At 34.2% G+C, this 19,578-nt stretch overlaps 1 protein-coding gene across 2 annotated transcripts in view; it reads left to right on the top strand.

Annotated features, from left to right (window-relative positions):
* IFT74 (intraflagellar transport 74) overlaps positions 1–19,578 on the top strand; it is an 81,208-nt gene that overhangs the window by 51,422 nt on the left and 10,208 nt on the right. For both annotated transcript variants that reach the window (XM_026506431.4, XM_057313496.1), the window contains 3 exons: positions 10,758–10,811; positions 12,310–12,407; positions 13,230–13,356. In XM_026506431.4, the coding sequence (XP_026362216.1) occupies positions 10,758–10,811; positions 12,310–12,407; positions 13,230–13,356 (279 nt within the window). The remainder of the gene's footprint in view (positions 1–10,757; positions 10,812–12,309; positions 12,408–13,229; positions 13,357–19,578) is intronic.

Raw genomic sequence — 19,578 nt, forward strand, 5'->3', positions numbered from 1 at the left:
GATGTCCACCCTCACCGTTGTTATTTAAAATAGCACTGCAAGTCATAGTCTCAGCAATCAGTCACATAAAAGGCATCCAAATAGGCAAGGAAGATGACATGATACTCTATACCCTAAAGGGGCTCCTGGTTGACTCAGTTGGAAGAGCCTCTTGATCTTGGGGTTTGAGTTTGAGTCCCATGTTGGGTGTAGAGATTACTTAGAAAAAATAAAATCTTAAAAAAAAATAACAAAAAAACCCCAAAAGACTCCACCAAAAGAATTGCTAGAACTGATACACTAATAATTCAGTAAAGTCACAAGATGCAAAATCAATGTACAGAAATCTATTGCATTTCTATACACCAATATGAAGCAGCAGAAAGGATAAATCAAGGAATCGCTCCCATTTACAATTGTACCAAAAACCATAAGATACCCAGAAATAAACCTAACCAAAGAAGTAGGAAATCTGTATTCTGAAAACTGTAACACACTTAGGAAATAAATTGAAGATGTCACAAAGAAATGGAAAAACATTCCATGCTCATGGATTGGAAGAAAAAATATTGTTAAAATGTCTATACTCCCTGAAGCGATCTACACATTCAGTGCAATCCCTATCAAAATACCACCAGCATTTTTTACAGAGCTCAAGCAAACAATGCTAAAATTTGTATGGAACCAGAAAAGACCCTGAATAGCCAAAGCAGTCTTGAAAGAGAAAAGCAAAGCTGGAGGCATCACAATTCTGGACTTCAAGTGAAATTACAAAGCTATAGTGATCAAGACAGTATAGTACTGGCAGAAAAACAGACGCATTGATCAGTGGAACAGAACAAACAATCCAGAAGTGGACCCACAACTATATGGTCAACTAATCTTCAACAAAGCAGGAAAGACTATCCAATGGGAAAAAGACAGTGTCTTCAAATGGTGTTGGGAAAACTGGACAGCAATATGCAGAAGAATGAAATTGGACCGCTTTCTTACACCGTACACAAAAATAAATTCAAAATGGATGAAAGATCTAAATGTGAAGAATGAAACTGGACCGCTTTCTTACACCATACACATAAATTCAAAATGGATGAAAGATCTGAATGTGAGACAGGAAACCAACAAAATCCTAGAGGACAACACAGGCAGTAACCTCTTGGACATTGGCTGTAGCAACTTTTTACTAGATATGTCTCCTGAGGCAAGGGAAACAAAAGCAAAAATGAACTATTGGGACTCCATCAAGATAAAGAGTTCTGCACAGTGAAGGAAATAATCAACAAAACTAAAAGGCAGCCTTCAGAATGGGAGAAGATATTTGCAAATGACATATTTGATAAAGGGTTAGTATCCAAATCTATAAAGAAGTTAATCAACTCAACACCCCCCAAAACAAATATTCCAGTTAGAAAATGGACAGAAGAAATGAATAGACATTTTTCCCAAAGAAGATTAAAGCTGGCTAACAAATGAAAAGATGCTCAATATCACTCATCATCAGGGAAATAGATATCAAAACTACAGTGAGATACCACCTCACACCTGTCAGAATGGCTAAAATTAACAACACAGGAAACAGCAGATTGGTGAGGATGCAGAGAAAGGGGAACCCTTTTTCACTGTTGGTGAGAATGCAAACTGGTGCAGCCACTCTGGAAAACAGCATGGAGGTTCCTCAGAAAGTTAAAAATAGAACTGTCCTATGATCCAGCAATTGTACTACTAGATAGGTATTTACCCAAATGATATAAAAATACTGATTCGAAGGGGCACATGAACACCGATGTTTATAGCAGCAGCATCAACAATAGCCAAATTATGGAAAGAGCCCAAATGTCCATCAATTGATGAATGGATAAAGAAGATGTGGTATATTTATACACAATAGAATATTACTCAGCCATAAAAATGAATAAAATCTTACCATTTGCAACGATGTGGATGAAGCTAGAGAGTATTATGCTAAGTGAAATGTCAGTCGGAAAAAGACAAACACTGTATGATTTCACTCATATGTGGAATTTAAGAAATAAAACAGATGAACATAGAGGGGAAAAAGAGAGAAACAAACCAGAAAACAGACTCTTAACTATAGAGAATAAATGGAGGTTTCCTGGAGGGAAGGTGGGCGGGGGGGATGTGTTAAATGGGTGATGGGTATTAAGGAGTTGACTTGTTCAGATGAGCACTGGGTGTTGCATGTAAGGGATGAGTCACCAAATTGTATACCTGAAACTAATACTACAATGTATGCTAACTGGAATTTAAATAAAAACTTGAAAAAATATTACTTCTGAATGAGAAAGAGAAAGTAATGGAAAAAGCACTATTGTTCTGGGTAAAGAAAAAACAAAAAATAGATAATAGTAGCTTGTATTCTCACTTAACACAGGATATTCTTTCAATTAAGAATCCTTTTACGTCAAGGTTTACTTCTGACATATAGCTGAGTAATTTGTTTTTGTAATTGTTGACTTAGAAATTTTTTCTTCTCACCACAGATTAATACTTGAGAGTTTATATATCTCATACTGAAGCTTCCTCAAAGTAGGTAATGTTTCTTGGTCCACTTAAATCAGATCCTTACTTTATTCTTCACTATATTACATTAAATTCTAAAAAGAAGAGTGTTACTGTTTTAAAACATGACAAAACCTTTCATGGAGTAAGAGCACAAAATAAGTGATCAATCTTCTATGCAAAATTTCAAAACCTTTTGAAACTGGGTTGATTCTCAGCTTTACCCAATAGTGGCTTAGGTTTAGGCTTTATCTAGTCTGCTCAGTTAGTTACCACTTTTCCATCTGGTTACAGCTTTTGAAATTTTATTGCCGTTATATTCTTTTTTAATTTTTCTTATTGCTGGGAGTTTTACCTTTAAAAATTCTTTTTACTATAGTTTTTAGTTCAGTTTGGGGGAGGATTAGAATTAACTGTGCATACTCAATTTGCCATTTTTATCAAGAAATTACCAGTTTTATAAACTTTACTTAGAATTTCTAGAATTTTAATCACCTGAATATGCTTCATTTTATTGGGGGGGGTGTGCTTGTGTGTTTGTGGGTGTGTGTGTTTGTTTTCCCTCAACTGACCATTCTCATGCTTTCATTAACTGTGCAATTTACCTTAGCATGTAACAATTTATCCCTTCCTGTTTTAAAATTTTTTTTCCTTAAACTAGTTATTTTAAAGACTCTAGCTAATTTATTTTTTAAAATTGTGTGCTTTTAATATAAAAATCTGGTATGTACTTAATGTGAAAAATTCAAGCAATACAGAGTGTATAAATATAAAGTAAAAAATCATCTCCTTTCTCCTCATAGTCATCCCAGTCTTTAGAGTTATTCCAGTCTTTCATATTATTTACAGTTTGATGTTTATAGCTTTTTAGATTTTTTCTATACATATATAAGCATATGATTTTAAGATGGAGTAATATATAATTCCTCTGAGGTTGAGTCTTTCATTTAACTATATTTAATGTACATTATTCCATATGAGGATGTATACTTCATTCTGGGAAGTATAGCATAGTGGCCAGTGTCACGATTTTAAAGCCAGACCAAGAATGGTGCCTGGCACATATTTATTACTCACAACAACTGTTAGCTGCCATCATCATCTTTGTTATTGTTATGGTTAAATAGTGTTCACTGTATCCACATTGACATTTAGGTGGTTTCTAGTTTTTCGCTACCAAGAATACTGCAGTAAATAACCTTGTTGCATATATATTTTTTAACTTGCATATTTCTATAGGATAAATTTCTAGAAGTGAAATTATGAATAGAATGTTACTTATGTTTACAGTTTTATTATTTTTGCAAATTTCTTCCAGAAAAAGTTGTGCCATTTTATACAACCAACAGCAGTATGTGGAAGTGCTTACTCACCAATGTTATTTAGAAATTTCTTAGTTTTTGCCTGTCAAGAGAATACACACTTTTTTAAAAATTTAAATTCAATTAACATACAATTTATTACTGCTTTCAGAGGTAGAGATCAGAGAATATACACTTTGACAGTTCACTGTTCCTAAAGGCCTGCATTTGTAGTACTACTATGATCCACAAGGTGGGGCTAATTTTCTGGATGTCTACTTACACAGACCAGGCTTGACCAATACAGTTGAAAAACTAGTCATGTTTTAAAAAAATATATCTTTTATTTTTAAGCACTTATCTCTGCAAGAAGGATTTGGGGGCATTATTACTACAAATAATTCCTTCATTTTTAGAGTACAGTATCTTTCCAAAGATGGATTAGATTGTAAAACCAAATATGGGATTATTAATATAGTGTATCAGACGTATAAATATCTAACTGCAACAATGTGATAAATATGTATCATAATAGAAATATATGTGAAGTGCTATAGAATCATTGTATTACTGTCCTAAACTATACAAAGTCATTGCAATTTATTCCGTAATTTATATGCTTCTTTGAAGAGTAATAAAAATATAAAACATTTTTCTTTGGTTTGTCTATAGAATACTTTTTCATACTCAGGGTCCCAACACCTACTAGTTTAGAAGCTTTTATTCTTTGCATATGTCAGGTAATACGGAATTTATAAAGACAGGATAGTTTTATTTAAGAGCACAGGTTCTGCAACCAGAATGACTGGATTCAAATCTGAGCTGTGTTATTTTACTGGCTGATCTTGGAATACTATTTGACTTTTTTATACCTTAGTTTCCTCATTTTAATTTTTTATTTCCTATTATTTTTTTAGTTTCTTCATTTTTATTTTTTATTTTTTAAAGATTTACTTATTTATTAGAGAGAGCACATGTGTGAGTAGAGAGAGGCAGAGGGAGAGGCAGAGAAAAAATCACAAGCAGGCTCCATGCTCAGTGTGGAGCCAGACTTGGGGCTCAAACTCATGACCCTGAGATCATGACCTGAGCCAAAATCAGGAGCCAGGTTCTCAAACCTGAGGCGCCCCTAATTTTTTTCATTTTTAAAATGGAGATGATAACAGTACCTTCCTACTATTTATAGTCACTGTGCAGATTAGATGAATGGGGTTTTGTGAGTGTGTGTGTGTGTGACTGAGAATAGCATACCATTATAAAAGTGCATATAGTGTTAGTTATTAGCTGTTATTATTAATGCTATTAATTTATAAACTGAAACTTGAATAACTTTCCCGGAGATTTTCCCAAAACATTTTAGGAAGTATTTCCCCCAGGATATATAAAATAATTGATTCAGTTTCCAAGTGGTTTATCTTCTGGTATCTGAGATGTCAAATGGCATTTATACATTGCCATTCTATAGAGACTCAATATACATTCAATGAAGAAGAATGAATCATTGCTTATTGTTCAATTTGAAGATTGGTTAGATTACAGTTTGTATTTTTCATTAGAATGGTGGTATTATTTCCAGATCAGGTGCATGAGCACCATCTGTAACAAATTCTCAGGCTCCACCTCAGACCTACTGAGTGTGAAATGCTAGGGATAGGGTTTAGCAATTTGTGTTTCAGCAACCCCTCCTGATGATTCTGATGCATGCTAAAGTTTATAACCACTGCTTTAGGAAATAATTAAGAAGTTCGTTGTGTTGAGTACATTCCAAGGACTACTTATTATACCATCCAGTTTTATTGACTTTACTCTGTTAAAACAAATGTCTTCATGGTCCTTTTTCTTTTCTTTATACACGAGGCTTTTAGCAATAATTTAACTTTTACATAATTAGAGAATTTTTATTATATATTTTTAAAGTTCCTCCAGTGTGTAGAGATAGAATTATCAGACTTGGTCTGCATAGCTGTAAAGAAACTTGCCTGCCAAAATTTAAAACATTTTGCAGAGAATGTATGGTTGATAAGTTGGATGAAGCTTGAAGCCAAAAGTTAGTTTAAAACATTAAATTTATATGGGCTCATTTTAACATACCAGTTTGGTAGTATTTGATAGGCTAGTTTATTACTTACTGCTCTAATGACAGGTGAAAAGTAGATAGGAAAGAGAAACTGAATATAAAAAGATGGAATTTAATAGGAACCCCAAACTAATTAAAATTGAAGTAGGAAAGGGGAAGAGAAAGTGGTCTGGCTTACTAAAATATGTGAAAATGTTAGTGGAGATTTAAACAACTCAGTATGAATTAATGTGATACAGCCTCCAAAACAGCTGAAATCCTAGGTTGCATTAACAGAAAGATGACTATATAGACTGTGGGAAGTGATAGTCAGTTTTGAATCCTAAATTTCTCGGCATTGTATTCTTTTCTTTTCTTTCTTTCTTTCTTTCTTTCTTTCCTTCTTTCCTTCTTTCCTTCTTTCCTTCTTTCCTCCCTTCCTCCCTCCCTTCCTTCCTTCCTTCCTTCCTTCCTTCCTTCCTTCCTTCCTTCCTTCTTCATTTCAGGTAGGAGGGAGGCAGAGGGAGAGAGAATCTTAAGTAGGCTCCACGCCCAGCACAGAGCCCAGTCTCATGACCATGAGATCATGACCTGAGCTGAAATCAAGAGTTGGATACTTAACTGACTGATCCACCCAGGCACCCCTTGGCATTATACTTTAAAAAGGGTAAAGAAGAACTCTGAAACTCACTAAGAGTAGAATGAGCAGAATGGTAGAGACTAAAACCATGCCACATAAGGAACATTCAAATGCATTGAACACTCAAAGGTACTGGGGAGACTTAGCTTGCTTCAGAATGACCCCAAGTGCTAGATAGGAAAGAATTCGGATACGCAGATGTCCTTTAGGGTTTTATTCTTGGCACACTTCTCTAATTTTATTTTCTTTTTGCTGCTCTTTCACCTCTGAAATCAGTAGGCCTGCTGATTTGGGGGGGCTTGAGACCAAAAGAGTCATTACCTATGCCGTGTTATATATTAACCAAGATAGAAGATGGGGGGAAAATGGTACTCAGACCTTCTCCAGGAGCAGAACTACTTCTCAGAATATAAAAGTCAAGCTAGCTCTATAATGTAGAATGAAGGGAACATTTGATGGAGAAGTAAGAGTCATATGAACTGGCAGGGAGGATAAAGCAGGCTGTGGTGCTAGTCAGCCTCTCGGTAGTGCAAGAAGAGCATATCTCCCTTACTCCACTAGCTTTCTATGGCAGAGAGCATCAGAAAACAATGATATCCTCTCCACAGTATTCCAGATTTTTTGTAATAGTCCATACCCATTTCTTTTTTCCTCCACATGAGGGAAAAAAGCCTGAATTTATAGTTTATAATTTTGAGATACTTGTATTGGTAGAGTATAAATGTCTTGAAGGCAAAGGTCTTCTTCATCTCTGTAATTCCTACATTACTTGTTAGAGTGCCTTACCAATACAATACTTTCCACATAAGAACCTTCTGAAGTCTTTCACCTATCTTTCACCTAATAAGTAGTTATTATAGGACTTCAAACATATATTTTGTACATCTAATAATTTGTAAGCCCTTCTAGGATAAAGTTGTAACTATCTTGCTCATTTTGATTTCCCCAGCACCTGCTATGGTATCTGGCACATAGCAGGCATTCAGTAAATTTGGAATAAATAAATTATGTAGAACTATAATTGCATCAAATATTAAGAATTTGAGGATAGCTGTAAAATAACCCTTATTTTATTAACATGCCCTTTTCCTTCTCCTTTGGTCTTCTTAATCTTACTACTTTAGACCCTTTTGCTTGCCTGCTTTTGCATGTCCAGTGTCACATACTGATTAGCTTCTCCAATATATGATCTTGTCCCCTCCTATGATAGTAAGTCTAAGAATAGATTTGGTTAAATAACTCCTATATTTTACCCTATCTTAGGACTGCCCACGTCTGTGCTTCTCATGGGCAGCTCAGATATGAACCCTCCAACTGAGAAATCGCAAAATAGAGAAGTTCACTAGTTCTCTGATCTCTTTTCTTCTTAGCAACAGTGATATGAGAAGAGATTTTATGAAGCTTGGGAATCTACTAAGATATATGGGATCTCTGTCCTATCTCATCCAGCTGGCCAGATATGTCTTCCAGCTCAATCTGATGACAGTTAAGAACATGGATTTGAGAAGAGAGGAGAGGAATATTCTCCCAGGTTTCTTACTTGGATGATAAGTTGTGGCCAAGGACGTCTAAAAATAATGGGGAATACGGAGGGGTGCAGACTTTGAGAGGGAAGACTCATGAGTTTAATTATGAATATACTATTAGGATGTCCTGAGAGATACCCACAGAATGTATCTAGTAAGCAGTTGGATAAAATAATCAGAAAATTAGGGAAAAGGTCAAATTTGAGAGTTCTTAAACCACAAGAATGAGTGGGATTTTCTTGGATGTAATGTAGTATTAGAAGTCAACTAAAAGCAGAAACCAGAATTTAAATGTAGAAGAAAGGGGAAGCCACGAAGAGAAGACATAAGGAATGATCCGAGAGTAAGAAAAACCAAAGAAGTTCCCACCCCAACGACAAAAAAAACATAAGGAAAAAAAATTGAAAGAAGAAAGAATGTATCAATAGTGTCGGTTATTGCAGAATGAAATAAGGACTGGGAACTGCCCCTTGGATTTGATAATTAAGGAGTTATGTAATCTTAGAGAAATTTCATTGGTATGGCAGAAGGAAAAGCCTCATTACAGTGCCTTGAGGTCTGATAGCAAGATGAGGAACTGGAAAAAGCTTGTATAGGAGATTCTTTTACGTTTATAAGAAGAAAGATAAGATGGTAGTTAAATTTTTATAAAGCCTAGGATGCAGGCCTTCCTCATAATCCCTTAATGCCTAACCAATCTCTGAGGAGTGGGACTTCTCAGACAACCAGAACTTTCTTAGAAACCTAGGATATGGCAGGTTCAGCAGAAACTAGCTTTTCTGCTACATCACGTATGTTGTATAACATTTCCATGCATATTACCCTCCTATGGAGGGTATTCCAGCTCTAATTCTTTGTTTCCCACTCAAAAGCTATTGCCACGAAGTGAGTGAATGGTGACAATTTTAATTTGTCTATAATCCATTTTTGAAAAAAATCATATACAAATTTGTAATTAATAACAAAGTCCATGCTTCCATGTAATTCGAGGCTCTACCGCAACTGTCTTCCTCTACTTCCTAACTTTACTCTAGCTAGTGCTTGAAAAAACCTGCATAGGAGTTTATACAGAACACTGGCTGACCATTGCATTTGAACCTCTGCACTGTAACTTTGGCTCCCCTGTTTTTTTTTTTTTTAACCCTTAAAGTTCTTCTAAATGCCAGCTTCTTATCAGAAACCCCCTTAGGAATCTTTAGTCTATTATTCTGTCCATGCTTACTGGGCATCATCTTAATAAGGTTCCTAAAAATTGCTAAAAATTGACTGGTTTAGATAAAGATTACAGATTGGTGCAAGCACAAATTTATTCTGCTTTCTCTACCTGGGACCCTGAGGACACAGGGCTGCAGCTGTCTCACTAGTCTAGGGAAATAATGGTATCCTTTCAAAACTCAGTTTTTGTTACACTGAAAATCCTTTTGTTATGAAATAACATGATCCACTTCTGTTAATGGCCCCTTTATGCCGCTAAAGTATCCAGTTTCATCCATTGTCAGGGTCCAGGATTTTTGCCCTTTTTAAAGATTTTATTTCTTCATTTAACAGAGAGAGAGAGAAAGAGAGAGAGAGAGCACAAGCAGGGGGAGCCCCAGGCAGGGGAGAAGCAGGCTCCCTGCTGAGCAAGGAGCCTGATGTGGGGCTCCATCCCAGGACCCTGAGATCGTGACCTGAGCTGAAGGCAGCTCAGAAATACAAATTAATCATTTTATTACCCTGCTTAAAATCTTCAGTAGTTTTACCATTGCCCTTAGGTGGAGGTCCAAACTTTTGTATGTATCTTATAATGTCTCTCATCCATCATTTGCCTCTTCTTTGTGCCACTTTTTCACTTCACATTCTCTGCCTCAGCCATACCACTCTTTCAGTTTCTTGTGCTACCATACTCATCCTCACTTTCAGGTTTCTGTATTTGCAATACTTTGATTTTGAACCTCTTCTTCTCTGTTTCAACCAGGTAACTCCTATTCATTTTTTCTTTATAATGCGGCTTAAATATTACTTCCTTAGAGAAAATTTCCGGGAATTCCAAAACTAGATAAGTTGTCTTTATTCTGTGCTTTTTTTTTTTTTAAGATTTTATTTATTTATTTGACAGAGAGACACAGCCAGTGAGAGAGGGAACACAAGCAGGGGGAGTGGGAGAGGAAGAAGCAGGCTCATCGCGGAAGAGCCTGATGTGGGGCTCGATCCCACAATGCTGGGATCACGCCCTGAGCCAAAGGCAGACGCTTAACCGCTGTGCCACCCAGGCGCCCCTTTATTCTGTGCTTTTAAAGCACCCTTTTTCATACGGTAGCACTTAGTACATTCTAATAGCTTGTTCAGGCTTTATAGACTTTAAGGTCTGGTGAGGGAGGTTACTTTGCTATTTTGCCTGCTGTTGTGAGTTATTCAAAGATGAATGAACTTTTTGGGGAGCTTATGTTTCCCATCACCAGTAGTGTTCATGCTCAGGTTGAGTAGGTCCAAGTTGGGACTGAAATAGAGAACCACTGGAAGATTTAAAGTCCTTTCCTGTCAGGAGATTTTTTTCTGCATTATCAAATATATATATATATATATATATATAATTGTCTTAAAAGATTGTATGTTAATTTAAAAAAATTTCACCGAATAGAAAATATCGAATATTCAATAACTATTGGTATATAGAAAACCTAAGAACTATTTTACACTTACAGCACTGTGTCTGGAGTTTTTGAAATTGATGTTATATTTTCTATCTCTTATAGGCGAAATGAATCAGAAGTACAAGGAGCTAAAAAAACGAGAGGAAAATATGGACAGTAAGTGATCTTACTGATACGAAAATATTCTCAGAGATCTGTTGATGTATACCAAATCAGAGATTTCATTTTGGGAAGATACAATGGCTAATAATAAATGCAGAAGAATTAATAAATATCTAGCATAGTTTAGGGACAGGTAGAAAATTTTAAGAAGGGTTTGTGTGTGTATGAGTATTTTTGTGCTGAGGATAGATTCTAAAACTAGTACTTCTGTTTATTTATATAGAGACTGCTTACTGATTGAATATTGAATGTTCTCTTTTTCCTGCTTCACTGTATTCATCTTTAGTATCTTTTGCCTTTTTTTTGGCTTTTCATAATACTTCCTCTCATTATTTATCAGCCTTCACCTCAGATCTTGCTGCTTGGTTCTGTTACTGACTGTAGCTTTAGTAGCCTTCTGTTGCAGCTTCTCATTTGCTTTTTAAAAATCTTAACTTTGTAAGTAGATCTTCACTTAATTGCGTTTTGTATGTTCATAAATTTTTAAAAATTGACCTATATTATCTTACTGGTTTCCTTTTTTAATAATCATTTTGCTAGAATCTGAAGTTTTATCAGTCCGATGTCAATTGTTACCTTCATAGAAGCATGCCATTAAGTAGTAATTGCTAACTCTGATTTAACAATATCCCAAGATTTCTTTAAAATCTCAGCAAGTACCAAAAATTATCTCAAAATTAATTATTTGGGGGCACCTGGGTGGCATAGCGGTTAAGTGTCTGCCTTTGGCTCAGGGCGTGATCCCGGCGCTATGGGATCGAGCCCCACATCAGGCTCCTCCGGTAGGAGCCTGCTTCTTCCTCTCCCACTCCCCCTGCTTGTGTTCCCTCTCTCGCTGGCTGTCTCTATCTCTGTCAAATAAATAAATAAATAATTACAAAAAAAATTATTTGTTTTGTGCTAACAGTAAAGTTATTTTAACTGTAAGTTTTTATTTTTGAAAGAGGCATAGAAATGCCTTAAGAATATAAAAAAGAGTAAATTATGTACTGATTCTATGTTAGACAAGAGAAAGGAAGATTTCTTAGGATATTTATAATGTGAATAAATTATTTTATTTAGTTGAGATTAATGCAACATTTTAAAGAAAATACTCATTTTCAGATGAAATAAGTAATCAGCAACTATTTTCTGTATTAAAATTAGTGGCTAATTGTAAGTATGAATAATTATAGATATATCAAGGAGATCCTATGTAAAAACAGATTTTTTTTTATGTTCTCCTTTATATCGGCTGTTACTTCTGAGCCCAGATTTGTAACCTTTAGTTTATTTATATTAAGATCATAACCGTTAAGCTTTAAAAGCTTGAAACTATGTAGAAATATTCTTATTGAGTGATTTAATTACCCTTGGGTTAATAAAAGATTAAATAGTGGTAATTTAAAATTTGCTTTGAATTTCTAAAAAGTACTGTTAAGACCTATAGATCAGAATTTATATAGTGTTAACTATATTAACAGAAGCTTCTCATCATATTGTCAATCTGCAGCTTTTATTGAGACTTTTGATGAAACTAAGAATCGGGAACTGGAAAGGAAGGCACAGATAGAAGCCAATATTGTTTCACTTTTGGAGCACTGTAGTAGAGTGAGTACCATGTGCCTGTCTTAGCATCCTCGTTATTTTTACTGTGATTACCTTTCCAAATACACCTCAAAAAATGCAGTGGTTCACTATTGCATCTGTTCATTTAATCTGTTTCCTTTAAATTCCCTTGCTTATTATTTTATTTCTTTAAGCTATTAATTTGTGTATTTCTGGCAAAATTCAGGTAAGGATGATAGGGAAAAAGGATGACATATGTATAATGTCAATTTTATAGCAGTAAGTAAGGGACCAATTCAGAGTAATTATTATGATTTTTTCCCATTGTTAATGTATCTGAAGTTGGTGAAGTAACATTTGCACAGAAACTTCAAAATCTAGATGTTATAATGGAAAACGTTGATATATTTTTACACGGTCATTTGTATTATGAATAGAAGGGATTCTTTTCTTGTAAGGACCTCCAAGAGTATAGGTTATCAGGGAGTATCTTGATTCATAAAAAAATGTTTATTGAGCAGCTACTAATGAGTGGTAGAATAGAAGGAAAAATATGCAATCTCTTTTAAATATTCTATGTGTCTTAAGACTCCTAGCAGTTCTTAAAGTAGTGTATTTGAATTTCTTCTTCAGTGAGATAAAATTCAGAATTACTTCTTTTACATTAGCTTTAATTTAGTCTCTCCTTATTGCAAAAACCTGACTTTGAATCTCACTATATTCTTCTTAACATACATAAAACATACATGATAAAAGATGTATTTCAAAAAAGAATACTGATTCAGAGCATCTAGCTTCCAAGAGTTTTTTTGGAGAGTCAAATCAGTGGAATTTTTTTCCATTTTTATTTCTCTACAAATACAGAATATAAATCGTATGAAACAGATCTCTTCTATCACCAATCAAGAGCTGAAGATGATGCAGGATGATCTCAATTTTAAATCCACTGAAATGCAGAAATCACAAAGTACAGCTAGGAATTTGACTTCAGGTGAGAAACAGATTTTAATATCCTTTTTTTTTCTGTAACAAATTGAAACTTTAAAAATTTATGTTATTTGATATTTTTGAAAGGCTGAGAATATAATTTATGATTGCTTATTGCTCCAGTCATTTATAGCCTCAGAATTGTGTGTGACTTTTCACATTAACTTTTATTAGTATTTCATTGGGATATTCTGATTAATTTTTAACATTTATTGAATGCTTGCTCTGTGCCTGTGCTGTAACATAGGTACACAGAGATTAAAAAAAAAAAAACAAATCTAGTCTCTTTCCTCAAGGAACTTTCAGCTTGGTGGAATAATGACAAACAAACTACTAAAATATAATGAAACAGTACTATGATAGACACATAAGGAGCAACAGAATTACATTGGGTTCATATCCATCCCAGTCTTGGGTAGTTAGGAGAGGAATCCTCAAGGAAGTAATATTTTAATATAATTAGTTTCAGCCATTATAACCGACATGATACTAGAGCAACCCTCTCCAGTAGAAATGTAATGCCAGCCGCATATATAATATTAAATTTCCTAGTAGGTAGGTTATAAAAGTAAACAGACAGGTGAATTTTAGTATTATATTTTATTTAATCAGTTTATCCAAAAGATTATTGCTTAAACATGTAATCAGTACAAAAATGATCAATGAGATTTTGCAGTTACACTCCATCTCAACTTGGAACTAGACATAGTCAAGTGTTCAAAAGCTGTATGTGGCTAATGGCTGTCATTTGGATGGTGCAGAGATTAAAAACAAATACACAAAATAGAGTTTAAAGCGTTTAGGATAGTGTGTCAACTACACTCAAAAGAAAAAAAAATTTTAGGATAAAGTCAAAATTTGTATAGAATCTTTGGTTCTTGAACTGATGCTTTCTAACTATGGGTGTTTTTGCTAATGTGTAGTGATTTTGAATTAGCCATGTTTGTTTGTTTTTCCTACTTGGAATTACACTGACAGTGAAATTATGAGGAATAAAGAATTAATATTTGCTAACTTAAAAATTTTGAGATTCTTGTATTGGAATAATGGATCCACAATGTTCATTTATCTGGAATCCCAAAATCTAAAAAGCTCCTGGCAGCAAAACCTGACTTGACCTGAACTGACATGAGGCTATTTATAGTCTTTAATTATCCTACCTAATGTGACTGTTCGTAATTTTTGCTGCAGAAATAGTTATGTACTTGATGACAGGATGCTGCCTTAAACCCTGCTGTGGAAGTTATAACATATGTGCTATATTGCTTTTCCTAAAATCTGAATAATTCTGCATTCTAAAATGCAATTATCTAGGAGTTTTATATAAGGATTATGGACCTATAAATGCATGCTGAATGTTATACAACTGAATTTAGATTGATGTTATAGGTAGACAATAGTTATTTTATACCATTAAGCATATTTTATCTGCCCAGATTTATTTGAGTCTGTTTGCTGTAGTTTTATTTGTATATCTGAATTATATGCTAAGAAACTAAAGAAGGTATGTTCTAAATTTGATTTATACCTACTATTGGTTTGACTATCAGAATTTTAATTGTAATAAAAAACACATAACATAAAATTTATCATCTTAACCATTAACTGTAAGTACAATGTTGAGCAACAGATGTCTAGAACTTTTTCATCTTCCAAAACTGAAACTTACACCGGTTAAGCAACTGTCCATTTCCCTCTCAACTCTCTCCTCTGCTAACCACATTCTACTATGTTTCTATGAGTATGACTACTCTAAAAACCTCTTTTAAGTGGAATCATGCAATGTTTGTCTTTTTGTGAATGGATAGTTTACTTAATGCCCTCAAGATTCATCAGTGTTGTAACATGGGACAGGATTTCCTTTTCTTTAAGGCTGAATAATACTCTATAGTATGTATGTACTACCTTTTTTATTCATTCATTGATGGACATTTAGGTTGTTTTCACCTCTCGATTATTGTGATTCATGCTGTGTAATGAACATGGGTGTGCAAATATCTCTTCGAGAGCTTTTCAAATATGAGTATTTGTACATCCTTATTTTCTTCTTTCTATAAGCTAAAGAATTTTATCTTTAATTATTCCATCTAGGAAATCTCTGTTTTGTGTTTTAGATGGTAGTTTTAAGGTTTTCATTTATCTAAAGTCAATTTCAATTTTAAAAGTTTTTGCCTCCTTTAAGCTGTCTTTGTATAAGGACTGTTGAGAAACAAATGAATTCAATTATAAGGACTTTGAATCCTTTCATACTTTTATACTTTGTGTTTACATTTCCTTTTAAAAACTAGTCATTATATTTTCTCCAGTGATGTAGGATTGAAAAAGAATGAGAACTGGCTTTAATTTTATTCAAGTTTATTATTATGATAAGGATTTTACTGAAAAATTTCCTTATTAAGATTTGAATTTTCTGGCCCCTACAATTAATTTCATTTACTCAATTATTTTTAAGTATTAATTTAAACCAAGAATATAAATTACTTTCCCTCTCTTTCCTTAACACAATCCCCCATCAAAATTTTCTTGTATCTAGAAATCACCATAAGAAGTCTATAATATTCTTGTTCACCTTTCAGAGATAATGAATTTTACATTCCCACTTGTGAATTGCCTCCCTTTTGGCTCTTGCATTTATAATTGAAAATTACCTGATTTTCTTAGTGTACTCTGTTTCTTAATGCGACAATATTATTCCCAAAGCGACAAAAGTATTTCTTGGGGGGAGAGTAAAAAATACCTTGATTATAATGGTTTGTGACCCCCCCAAAAGGGTCACTGTACGTAAACAGATACACATTATATCTGTAATATAAAAGTTTCATGGGAGGGTGGTGATTAGGAAAAAAACAGTCTACAAAAGATTCCTTGGGGGGACAATAATGGGGGGAAAAAAGATTGCAAAACACGGGTGTATTGCATGAGTAAAGAGGCAAGGAATCTGTCAGCAATAGTTTTTATTTATATTTTTGGAAAGGAAACTTCAGGGAATAAACAAATGCACTGATGGCAGAATATTTCAGAAACATTTCCCCATGTCAAAGTGGTTCCTTCTGAGATTTTGCTACTATGTACACACTGCTTAGTAAACTTTGCAACTTCATAGCATATCAGAAGGAACTAGTCTGCATCCTCTTCCTGTCTCTTCCCTTGGAGAACTTTTTAGCTTTTGAAGGGGACCTGCTGTTAAAGGAAGATAAACTTTACCCTATACCAACCAACCATTTTCTCCCTTTCTCTAGGAAAAGCAGTTTGTATAGCTCCTAAATGTATGTCCCTAATATATCTTCAAATTAAACTTTTAGTTTGAGTTCAATAACATTTTCACTGAACAGTCAAAATATACAAGGTACATACATTTTCTTTTTGGAGGACTGCAACACCATAAGTCTCAGTGACTTTGATTTAACACTTTGATTTTCATTTTAAGTCTTTTCAAACCTAGTTGAGATATGAATCCAACAAAACAAAACCCACTCAACAACATTTAAGTCCACACATCTGTATTTTTTTTTATAACATATATGTCAATATGGTTGAATTTTAAGACTCTTAAAGGGACAAAAGGAAATGCTCAAGTTTAATTATACCAATTTCAGTTTGGTTGGGAAAAACTTCCTTTCTTAAATTACTGTCTTCTGAAGCCTTAAAAAAACTATTTGATATTTTATGCTCTATGATAATTGGTATTTATACACAGAGAATCTTTCAGTTTTGAACATGGTATTTTACTGTAATGTTACCTTCCACCTATATTTTAATCCATAATCTTTCTGGTTTCATAGGTAGAAGAAGAAGGTTTAATAGCAGCTTTGTATTTGATTTTCCCATTAGAGAATCTGTATAGATAATAAAACTCAATTCCAAGTAAATTTTGCTAAATTTTATTTGAAGAAGCCAACTTAATGCCTTCCTACATAGAGGGAGACATCATGGTAAGAGGGCAACAAAGTGCCAAAATCCACACATAAACTGTGTTCAGATCCTAAGCATTTGAGTAAACTTTAGGGGACCTAGGAAAAAGCAGCAGTTAGAAGTTGAAAGACCTGAGTACAGAGATTTTATATGCTGCCTACTCCAGAGAAGAAAAGTTTAGGGTTTTAGTTCAAAGTTTATTGCTCATTTAATATATATCAACACTTTTCAAAGGAGCACAATATAATTCAGAACCTCTGTAACAAATCGTTTAAAGTGTCAATTATACTTTAAAAATTTATAGGAAAATGTGAATCAAGGGGGAAACCAGTCAGTAAACATTGAACCTAAGATAATCCAGACGTTGAAATGGACAAAAGAAGACTTTAAATGTTTAGAAACATACGTAAGGGTTTAAAGGAAAATAAAATCATAACAAATGAACAGATGGAGAATCCCACAGAAAAATAAAAATTACAAAAAAGAACCAACTAGCATTGAAAATATACCTAAAATGAAAACCTGCCTGAATGACCTTAATAGAAGATTGAAGACAGCAGAAAAAGAGTCTGTGAACTTGAGGATCAATAAAAATAATATAATATGAAGAAGAAATAAAAATGAGTAGAACCTAAATGATCTGTGGGACAGTTTCAGGCAGTTTGACATACATATATTTGGAGTCCCAGAAGGAGTGGAGGGACAGAGAATGGGGGAGAAAAGATAGTTGAAGAAGTAATAATGGCTGAAAATTTCTCAAATTGGATGAAAAACCAAGTTTTACAGGTCTAAGAAGCTCATTGAACCCCAAACATGATTGATATAAAAATCCCTTACCTAAACCCATCATAATTAAACTGCAAAAATGCAACAAAAAGAAAAAGCAATGAAAAACGCCAGAGAAAAATAGTACATATATACAGGGAATAATAATCCCACTATAAGATTAAATTTTATGTTATTTTATTGTAAAAATCTTTCACCCCTAAATCTCTTAAGTAATAAAAGGAAGATGTTCACATTTGGCTTTTAATACTCTGAAATACCACCATATTATTCTGAGGCTATTCATATCCCTACTTTAAAATAGAGGTAAAGTGAAAGCAAACTGTTCAAAGATGAAAATGTATAACTATCTGCCTCTAATACACAAACAAATAGCTGTTCAGGATATTAGGATCATTGTCATACCTAGCCCTGGGAACATAGGAGAGAGGAAACTAGCTTAGGCAGGTTTGAATTCAGATATCTTCATCTGGATGTGCATGATGTATATATGTATTTCAGTTCCATTTTAGTATCCATTTTTTAGTTTGCTCTAATCCTATTTTACTTTGATAGCTATAAGAAAAGCAAAACAAAGAATGATGCCTGGGGAAGCCTGAATAGCAAAATTGAGCAAGTGTTACTGTTCCTCTTCTCGTAGCTCACTGTTCCTCACTGAGGCATCTTTCTGGATCATTAACATTTGCTGTTTTAAAAATGAACCTTTCATAAACATGATAATGATATCACTCAGCACCAAAGCCTGACTGGCTGCATGACGTTGGGCAAATTACCTTTCTAATGGGGCACCTGGGTGGCTCAGTTGGTTGAGTGTCTTCCTTCAGCTCAGGTCATGATCCCAGCATCCTGGGATCCTGGGATGAAGCCTCACGTCAGGCTCTGTGCTCAGCGGGGAGCCTGCTTCTTCCTCTCCCTCTGCCTGCCTCTGTCTGTCAAATAAATAAATAAAATCTTGGGAAAAAAATTACCTTTCAAAGCTTCAGTTTCATCATATAACATTTACCTCCTAAGGCTATTAAGAAAAGTAGAAGAGATAACATAAAGCCAGGCACATTTCAGGTACTCAAAAATGTTGGTTCCCTCCATTACTTTTCTTTCACTTTGAAAGAGAACTTCTTTGGGGCACCTGGGTGGCTCCGTCAGTTAAGCGTCTGCCTTAGGCTTGGATCGTGATCCCAGGGTCCTGGGATCAAGCCCTGCGTTGAGCTCTCTGCTCAGCAGGGAGTCTGCTTCTCCCTGTCCCTCTGTGCTCTTGTTTTTTCTCTCTCCTTCTCTCTCTCTCTCTCTCTTGCAAGTAAATAAAATCTTTTTTAAAAATTTAAAAATAAATTAAAAAATAAAGTCAGAACCACAATGTTAGGAAGTCTCTGAAATAGAGAAGGTAGATACTGTATCATTTTATCAGAACAGGATATTTTTTAAATATTGTTTTCTTATTGTTATTTGTATTCATTATAGAGGATTTGGGAGATACAGAAAAGGATAAATAAGAAAATTTAAAATACAGTCCCACTATCAAAGTCTATGA

Source organism: Ursus arctos, unplaced genomic scaffold (assembly GCF_023065955.2).
Source record: "Ursus arctos isolate Adak ecotype North America unplaced genomic scaffold, UrsArc2.0 scaffold_18, whole genome shotgun sequence".
Taxonomy (NCBI): domain Eukaryota; kingdom Metazoa; phylum Chordata; class Mammalia; order Carnivora; family Ursidae; genus Ursus; species Ursus arctos.